Source organism: Aulostomus chinensis, chromosome 22, assembly GCF_037954235.1.
Source record: "Aulostomus chinensis isolate RoL2024-O1b breed Wild chromosome 22, RoL_Achi_v1.0, whole genome shotgun sequence".
Taxonomy (NCBI): Eukaryota; Metazoa; Chordata; class Actinopteri; order Syngnathiformes; family Aulostomidae; genus Aulostomus; species Aulostomus chinensis.
In genome coordinates this window covers 612,501-622,480 of record NC_141341.1, presented here as the reverse complement: position 1 = coordinate 622,480, position 9,980 = coordinate 612,501, and the positions used below count along the sequence as shown (strand labels likewise).

At 47.8% G+C, this 9,980-nt stretch overlaps 1 protein-coding gene across 1 annotated transcript in view; it reads right to left on the bottom strand.

Moving 5' to 3' along the window:
• Nucleotides 1-1,687: 1,687 nt before the first annotated feature.
• Nucleotides 1,688-9,980, bottom strand: part of atf6b (activating transcription factor 6 beta) — a 12,855-nt gene continuing 4,562 nt past the window's right edge. Inside the window, exons 6-17 of the mRNA XM_086194014.1 lie at nt 9,583-9,757; nt 9,326-9,490; nt 8,100-8,269; nt 7,364-7,543; nt 7,195-7,277; nt 6,737-6,922; nt 5,258-5,365; nt 4,957-5,056; nt 4,732-4,799; nt 4,211-4,310; nt 3,872-3,956; nt 1,688-3,242 (exon numbers count right to left, since the gene is read on the bottom strand). Of these exons, the coding sequence (XP_086050140.1) occupies nt 2,962-3,242; nt 3,872-3,956; nt 4,211-4,310; nt 4,732-4,799; nt 4,957-5,056; nt 5,258-5,365; nt 6,737-6,922; nt 7,195-7,277; nt 7,364-7,543; nt 8,100-8,269; nt 9,326-9,490; nt 9,583-9,757 (1,701 nt within the window). The 3' untranslated portion in view covers nt 1,688-2,961. The remainder of the gene's footprint in view (nt 3,243-3,871; nt 3,957-4,210; nt 4,311-4,731; nt 4,800-4,956; nt 5,057-5,257; nt 5,366-6,736; nt 6,923-7,194; nt 7,278-7,363; nt 7,544-8,099; nt 8,270-9,325; nt 9,491-9,582; nt 9,758-9,980) is intronic.

Genomic DNA, 9,980 nt, shown 5'->3' with positions numbered 1-9,980 from the left:
GAACAATGACGTTTTCCTGCAGGAAGCTCAAATCCTCCGTCTGCATTCGTGACATTGGAAGCTGTCGCTGCTGAATGAACACATTGATAAACACCTGAACCCCACGGACTGACCTGTGCCGTTGTTAGGGAAGCAAATCTCTTCTTTCAGGTTTCAGATGGGAAGTGAAATTTGGCTTTAGGGAATCACGTGCCAGACATTTTCATCCAAAACCGTCAACGGAGTTGTTTGCATCGTAACAGTAGGACGTGAGGACCTTCGCCAGCTCAGTGGCGACCGCGTCAAGGCAGTCAGGCCAGTTCACACTTTCCCGACTCAAACAGGGAAAGTGCCGTTTCGTCACTCGCAACCAAAAAAACCTCATTTAAACTTTGTCATATTTGCATTCTTTACACAATAAGCAACATTTCAATTCAAGTATAAAAAGAAAGAAGCAGATTTCTTTTTACTTTCAGGCGAATGTCACAGATATAAAAAAAGAAAAGACCCTCAGGACTCACTTCATCTTCAACGGAGGTTTCAGATCCACAGCGGCAGGAAGACGCCGGGCGCAAACCTGAAGCAGCTGATTGTCAAACTTTGTCTTCGCTGTATTTGCTGAAGACATCAGTGGGGAAGCAGGACTGCATTTGTGGGACACCCGGATACAAACTGACCTCCGGACTCCCGTCTCGACCCTGACGGACCCGGTAGCTGATGCTCATGGAGCAGTCAAACACCCGCTCAGACCGCCATGAGCCTCACTGCTGCTCGCTGCTCACCTGCTGCTTGTCAATTCTTCCTCAGACATCTCAACCACATTTTCCATAATGCAACTTAAACCCTTGTTTCTTCACCAATGGTTCCATCTGCTGGAATATTGTGTCAAAACAATGATGATGACAAGGCTATGATGTCATCGGGCTGAGCAAGTGTCATGTCTGCGATTCTCAGATGGAAGAATCAATGGATACCAGACATACACGAACATACACATACGTACGTATATACACATATATGTACGTATGTGTACGTATATGTACTATATACACGTATGTACGTATATACGCACATACGTGTATACACATATGTACGTACATACACGTATGTTCGTACATACACGTATGTACGTACATACACGTATGTACGTATATACACATACACGCATATGTGTATACACGTATGTACGTATATACGCATACGTGTATACACGTATGTACGTATATACGCATACGTGTATACACGTATGTACGTATATACGCATACGTGTATACACGTATGTACGTATATACGCATACACGCATATGTGTATACACGTATGTACGTATATACGCATACGTGTATATACGCATACGTGTATATACGCATACGTATATACACGTATGTACGTATATACACGTATGTACGTATATACACGTATGTACGTATATACACGTATATACACACATACGTATATACACGTATATACACACATACGTATATACACGTATATGTACATATATGTACGCATATGTACTATATACACGTATGTACGTATATACACATATGTACGTATATACACGTATATACACACATACGTATATACACGTATATACACACATACGTATATACACGTATATACACACATACGTATATACACGTATATGTACATATATGTACGCATATGTACTATATACACGTATGTGTGTATATACATATATACACACACGTATACATATACATATATACACAGATATATATATATATATACACATACACACATATATACATTATATATACATATATACCCATTATATATAATGTATATATTATATATTATGTATACATTATATATACATTACACACACACACACACACATATATTAAATCACATATCTACATACATACATTTTCTTTTTAGTCATATAAATTTTTACTGTAAAGACAAAAAGATAAGAAAGGTGCCAAAATAATCCAAATATCTACAAATTATTTACAGCGACTGCGTGATTCATTCAGCAGAGGGACTTGAGGAGGGGCCTCATGAGGCGGGATCATCCTGGCGCCATGAGGCCATGTTGGCGACTCATCGATAATCCATTAAATTTCAGATTCTTGCACAGAGATGATTCCAAAATTCTGCAGCACGGAAGTATGAAGATTCTTGGTAATCCAGAAAAAGAACCACCCTTCTGACCCCGGAGCGACCAGCTCGTGGCTCCGCCCACCAGCCCAGTACACTTGTCCAGATTCATTCTGTATTCTATCATGCAGAAGTTCTACTACTTCATTGAAAGTTTTGAGTGTATTTTTAGCAGAATGAGTCTGATGATGAAGAGCCGTCACTCCATCACATCTCACGGAGATGAAGAAGGTTGATTTGGTGAACATCATGATGTCACAGTGACCTTTGACCCCTAAACTCCCGCAGCTCATCATTGTGTCCAAGTGAGCATTTGAACTACAGTTAAAGAACTCTCAGGAGGATGACACGGAACAGAACCTCTCCAGGAGGGTTGGCCCGGCCCACTGACTCCTCCTCCTCGAGCCTTCACTTCCTGTTTCTGCTTTCTTCTTTTTGATTGACAAGTATTAAATGGGATATTAGCCGAATTTTTCTCTCCATTCTTGTTAACCCAATACCCAGGAAACCTCCAAGGACTACAGACGTCTACGGGGCAGTGGATATTTAGGTGGCCAACTCATGGTCAAAGGTCACTGTCACCTTACAAGAGGATGATTTCTCTAGATTTGAGGGAACCTCTGGAACGCCCAGGGGTGAGGACGGTGGTCCAGGGTCCACAACTACACAAACGCTGCAGATCAACAGAGAGGCTCCTGCAGCCGACGGCGCGTCACCTTCAGCTGATGTCCTTGAGGTTTTTGTCCTGTTCTGGTGCAGTCCTGGAGCACCCCCCCCCCCCCCTTAACAACTGTCCGGAGATGTGAGTGTTACCTGTGCAGGAATGATGAGGAGACCAGGATCACCATGGCAACCCCTCTTCAGACTCCCTCTGATTGGCTGATTAGGTACTCCGCTGTGTGTCGGCGGCCAGGTAAAGGCTGCCGTGTGGACGATGAGGAATGATGATGGTGACGTCCTCGGAGTGAGGTGTGGTTGCCATGGTGATGGTGCGGGTTGTGGTGTGAGGGGGGAGGCGATGGCGGGTCACGGAGGGATGGAGGGACAGCCGAGGACTTGATGGGGATGATGCGCGTGTCCATGACCTCACAGTCGACCTGCATCATCATCTCGTAGCCCTGAGAAGCGTTGTAGAGGCTCTCTGGGGGGACAGGCCTACAGTCAATATCGGTACGTTTTCTAATCGCACCTGAAGTCAGACACTCGGTTTACACCAAAACAAGAACTTGATCTCCCAGAACCCCCTGTGATCAAACGTGACCGGGGGGCGGAGTCTTAATCCCACCGCAGCAGGTCACTGACAATCACTTGTCTACAGCATATGTGCATTCCTCTTGAGATATTTGCTGGTTTACACCGAACCCAACGCCGGCGGGCCGCCATCAAAGTGATTTCTGCTACATGCAGGCGTCCTGCAGCAGAGGTGCGGCGTATGACCTGTACTCAGACCCTGTTTGGCGCTGTTCTGACCTCTGCTGGATCCGATCAGCGGTGCCATGTTTAGGACTAAAATTTGGTACTTTCCATTCACAACTGAACCAGAGGAGGCAGATGGTGGCACACCAAGTCTGGGTCAGGTTCTCCCCGTTCGACTCACGTAGCCAACATCACCAAAACACTTTTCATGACATCATCACCATGATAGCAAGGCGCCTGACCAAACTTAGGGTTTGGACCAGATGACCTCAGCACTACAGAGCACAGATGAGCCGAGGCCACAGGTGCATTCAAGCGGATCATTGATCTGACCCGACTGCCCTCTAGACTCACCGTTGACGGACATGGCCGGCATGACCAGGGACATCTTGGGCCTGCTGGTCTTGTTGTGGCTGATGGCCGGTAACAGCAGGTGGTCCTGCAGGCACCAACACACACAACAATCATAGACAAAGAACTTTCATGTGACAGAAAAATCTGTGGAATGACTGGAAGCCTAAATGTTAGTCTAGCCGGGTCAGAACCTTTAATGTCCACCTGTTTTTGTATGAGTGACCCAACAAACATGAGGAGTTCCTCCACATTGCTACATAACTGAGGCTCAACTGCAGGGTGGCTGGCGAGTGCTGTGGTGTTTGTCTGAGCTTTCAGTCTCTGTGCGTGATGTCATACCCGTCTGAATGAGACCACGTAGAAAGTGTCCTCTCTGCGGTCGATGGCGTCCAGGAAGTCACTGTATGTGACCTCGGGACCAGGAAGCACCTGCAGCTGACTGCAGGAAGACGAGGACCAGGAGAGACGGTGAGAATCAGACCCCAGACACAAGAAAACAGCTTTGTGTGATACACAACCCCGAAATGATTAAGAACTAAGAAGCTTAGCAAGACTGACAGTTCCAAGATTCCTTCGAAGATTGGAAATCAGGTCAAAATATCTGTCAAGGTTATTGCAATTATACAGTTTTTCAAAACTCATGCAGCCTTGTTGTGTGTTTGTAACCAATCAGCCTGAAGCATCTGACGGACGCTTCTTCTGCTGACAGCAGCCGCTTTCAAGGACGACTATCAGCACAAAAGCTGCTTCAGCACTTTCAGGACTGTTCAACGCCTGGAAGCAAGTGACTGACATGTCTGACTCCCTAGTAGGAGCCAGCAGTAGCGCTTTCCACTGCTGCTGCGTGAGGCTGGCGTCACCTTTCTATGGAGCGGTGCGCCTGGATGGGAAGGTATCTGGAGAAGTTCGTCTTCCTCAGCTGAGCTTTCTGGTGAAGAGACAACGCAGTTAGAACGACGAATGAAACGTGCCAACACAGTTCAGGAGGTTTTACAGCTCATCTAACAGAGAAACACGACTTGCTACATTTGAGAATTAAAACAGGAACAAGAAAATGAGGACAGATTTAGCAGACAGACGAGGACCTGGGTGATCTTGGCCTTCTTGGCGATCTTTGGCTTCCCTCCAGACTTCTTGCGGTCAATCTGGTGCCGGTGAACCCAACCTCTCAGCTCGTCAGCCAGCCTGAGGAAGCAGAAACAAGATTTCAGCTCAGTGGGAACCGACAGCCCCGGTTGAACCGGGAGAAGAAATCCAGTACCTAACAGGGCCGGTCTGGAACTGGATCAGGTACTTGTGACGATGATGGGCTCATTCCAGCTCCGTTTTTGAGGGTTGTGGTTATTACATCACTAGTCAGTGCAGTGCCTCGTGTACTTGACTGACCTGAGAGACTCTGAGCGGTTGAACTGTCTGCAGTCTGATGAAGAGAAGTAACGGTCAATGTCCTGCAGGACCAGGTCCTTCATGTCACTGAAGACGTCACTCAGGTTCCTGCAACAGCGCGCGCGCGCACACACACACAGATCCTTGTACTTATATCTTTGTGAGGACTTTCATTGACATAATACATTCCCTAGCCCCTCCCCCTAACCATCTCAGCTGACTGCCTACAATCCTACAATCCTACAATCCTACAATCCTACAATCCTACAATTTCATTTAGCAGACGCTTTTGTCCAAAGCGACGTTCAACACAAGCAAGAATTCAGACTGAAGGAAAAACCCATAGTAGCGCAAAAGTGCTTCAGTTGTGATTTGGTCACAAGTACTGCCATCTAGTGGCGGAAGAAGTGTCGCCCCCTCCCCTCCCTCTTTTTTTTTTTTTTTTGACAAACATACAACATCACACAACACAGTTAGTGCCTGACCCTGACCTTGACCCTAAACTTAACCAGACCCTAAACTTGACCCTGAACCTAACCTGAACCTGATTCTAACCTCCACCCTCAAACCGAGTCTTGACCTTCAAACAGCCCTTTGAAGATGTGAGGACCTGCTAAAATGTCCTCACTTTGTTGGTTAAATACGTATTCTAGTCCTCACTATGTAGCAAGAACACACGCAGCAGGGGAACATCTAGAACCCATGTCTACCAGCTGCTTAAAGATGTTCTGACCTGTCAGGTGGCATAGAGATTCTTAACCTTAGACCCAGAGGACCAGTGGACTGCCTCGTCTCTACTGTCTGGACTGAGGCACCCTGACCAGTTGGGCAGACACGGTGTAGTCTGACTTCATCACCAGGCTAAGTGCCCACGTCCGCTAGACCCGCTGTAATCTGACCTTCTTCTCAAAAAGCTTCCCAGCGCCCGATCAGGTCTGGTACCTTCTACATTTGTTCCAGTGATATTAGGAAACACTCCATAAACCCTCAGTGTTATGCAGAGGAGTCCTAATTCTATTTCTCCATCAAGCCTGAGGAAACCTGGATGACCACAGACTTGTCCTCCATTAATATCACAACATTAACGACTGCTGCTGTGTTTCTGCAGACGGCCGCCCAGCGGGAGTCTGCTTCTATTCAGGTTTCTCCCCGTTCAGAAGTACGTCCTCGTCAGCACCTTGAACAACAACGTTCTTGCGCTCTCTGCAGTTACAGCAACACAACCACCGTTGTTCAAACGCACCCATCTGCATTGCTGTCTGGCGGTCAGAGAGTGAATGGTGAGATGCTGTTGCGAAGGAGGAGCAAATCTCCCCGCCGCCTTTGGTTCTGCTTCACATCACAACTCAGCCGAGTGTAAAGTTTGCTGAGGTGTGTAATGGCCACCGTTAACATTCACTACAGCAGAAGCTGCGTCAGATGACCCTTCACCTTCAGCTGACACCGTCTCAGTGTTTGGTCTGGAGTTTAACCTCCCACCTGAACTGATAGGAGTCTGTTGTGTATCTGTCAGCCTCTCCCTCCTCCTCAGTCTCAATCTTGTCCTCCACTCTGGGGGGTGGTGGAGCCGCCTGCTGTTTCTGTTGTTCAATCTCCAGCAGCCGCCGTCCGGTATACGACACCACGCCATCCTGCAGGCCCGTGGACAGCGTCCGGTCTGTTATGCTGCAGGACAGAAACCCAGCAGGATTTGAAATGTTCTGATTTGTGCATCTCAAATCCAAGTTATCCCAGCAGCTGGTCGCATGCGGCGAGTCCTGAACTCCGCCTGGAGAATATTAGCAGACGTGTCTCTAGGCTGACACCATCAATGATCCTCATCCATCCTGGACTGATTTAAAATCAGTCGCCCATCAAAGCTGAGATTTTCCATTTCGGAGGAAAAATGGTGGACCCACAGCAGGTGCTGCATGCAGAGTGGGATGAGCGGAGGATACCTGACAGGTCCGAAGCTGAAGGTCATGAAGAGCAGAACGGCCATGACACAGACAGCTCTCTTGTTCATGGCAGAGTCGCTGCCCTGAAACCACACACACACACATGGAGGTCACGCATCTGCTGATGCCGCCTGTCCGTCATCTTCTCGCCACTGACCTGCTCCCTCACCTCTTTTCCTGCCAGTCTCTCCCTCAGCGCTTGGTTCTCTTGGCGCAGTCGCTCATTCTCCTGCTGCGCCTCCCTGAGCTGGGCCTCCAGGTTCTGCAGGTACTCCTTCTTCTTCTTCCTGGACTGGCAGGCCGACTCCCGGTTCTTTATCATCCTCTGCTGCCGCTTCAGCACTTTCATCTGTAAAGAAACAGAACAGTCACACCGGGCCTGGAGGGGTGAGAGCGCTGAGATGATTGTCAAGTGGTTATTCATGCCTTTTATTCATGAATCTATTGTCTTTCTCCAATCGACTGCGTCGCCTTGTTGAATTCCTTAAGACAGTGTTTCGGCGCTCAACCCCCTTTGCCCAAATGATGATTTTTGTCCGTGTGGGTGGGTCGACCTTCCTCCTGCTTTGGTTTTATTGTGTGTATATTTTTGGTTCTGTGGGTTTGACATTTTATCTTTCTGCTTGCATCTTGTGGAGCAAGTTGTATGAGAAGTGCTATAGAAATAAGGTTTGATCGATTGCTGAAGAAGAGAAGCGATAAAGGAGAGAAAACAACAGAAGAAAGAAGCTCAAATGGATGTAAAAGCGGATCTGACCAGTCGGTCCGTTACTTACCAGCTGATGTAAAACAAACTTCACTTCCCTTCATTTCTGGCTAATAACATCATTCATTTCTGTTACCAAACACATGCAAATAGAAATAACCTATCAGCTGTGAGGGTCATGGCGGTGCAGCACACTCACGTCTATATCATTGGAGCTGTTGCCTGGTAACGTTGTGGCTGCTGGGACGATGGGTTTGCTGGTGGGCGGGGCTGCAGGGCTGGTGCAGTGTTGGGGGATACTGGGAGAGACGGGCTCCATCTTAACGATAGCTGGAGCTGAACTGAGGCAGACGGACTGCGACAGGACGACTGGAGGAAGAAGATGAGAGTTCCACTGAAGAAGCTGATTGGCAGCTGGTTGAATCCGTTGCTCTTTCCGTTTTACAGTTTTAACACAAGCAGCAAAAAAGGCAGAAAGACAAGTCCTTTCTTTCAACGTTCTTTGCAACTTAGCATGATTAAATGCTAACCAGTTGCCTTGGCTGTGCATGTTATCAGGTGTTAAGCTATTTAGCGTGTTAGCAGACTTTCTTACTTGCTCAGCATCCATTTCGCTTCTTGGCCTCAAAGTAGGCTAGTCTGCTGTCAGTGCCTGGTTGCACTGCTGCCTCTGAACGCGTGTGCCTAGGGCGGCCATGTTGGACAGCTCGTGACATCAGTGCCTGATTGAAAGCACTGCCTGTGTTTTAATTTATGTTTTTAGTGTTCAGAGTTATAAAGGAAACTTATTCATATAATACAGCAAGTTACCCTGCTAAGACCGGTTGGTGCTGCTGTGGTACGTAGCACTCTAAAGAGGACACGTCAGTGAAGGTTCTTGGTCCTCGAGGTTAGGGTACCTCAGTTCTATCATTAGTAGTGTTTCCATCAACTACTGGAGTTTGGAACGAATGAAACAGGCTATGTAACGCTGCCAGTAGGTGGCAGTAGAGGCAACACGGCTGGAACAAACAGTAGAAGAGTCGTCTATCAGTGAAAGTGGCACTAGCTGGACTAGTTCTTCACGACCAGCTGGTTCTGCACATGACGCTGCTGTTTGGATATGAAGGAAAAGTTTGAAATTCTGTGAAGATGAGAGCAGCAGAAACAGCTGATCAGTCATGTGATTTGTCACATCGGAGCCGATCCAAATTAGTTTCTTTGTGCATTTGCACTTTTTATGAAAAAGGAAAAAACCACTTCAACAAGAGTGAAAAAAACTTGCAAAATCGAGGGTCCCACCCCCTAAAAAAGCATCAAAATATGTTGACGCAAACCCGATTGTTTTGAATGAGCGCCTGTGTTTGTCGGTGACAGCAGCTGCTGGTGCGAGTCCCAATGAGGTGGTAGTGGATTCAGTAGAGCTACACGTGCAGGTGGCCTCACCGGGTCTGCTCTGGTCCATGGTGGGGAGGCCCTGCAGTATGAGGGTCTTGGCCGGCGCAGGGGCCTGGGGGACAGGCAGCGTGGTGACACACATGGGTCTGGGTTGGATGGGAGGCTTGGTGCCCAGGATGGTGCTGGCCTTCAATGTGGCCAACCCCGGCAGCCCTAAGGGAGTGACATCACAGATATGGGACGCATTAACTGCTAGTGAGGTTAATGGGAGGAACCAAGTGATTTGGAGAACAGGGGGGTCCCACCTGCTGCCTGTGTTTGTATCCCGCTGATGACCGCTGGGATCTGTGTGGTTCGCGGCGGTAGCGGCGGTGCAACAGCAGATGTTGCCACGGTGACCTCCATGGATCCCAGCGGAGGCGACAGCACGTCTCCATACATGTAGGGAGGAGTCGGAGGGTTCTCGCCTTTAACTGTGACCTGGACCAAGACGAGTCACATCACCTCAGCTGCAGGTTCATTCCACACCTCCTGAGCTCTTTGCTCAGCTGACTTCAGTCACATTCGTGTTAGAAACACTGGGAATGTTGCTTGGTGTCAGCTGGGACACGACAACTAACAACAGCAGTTTGCAGAGATTATTGAGGAAAGTGGACATTTCAGCTTTCATCAGTCAGTAGTAGTTCCTGACTCCATCATGTAT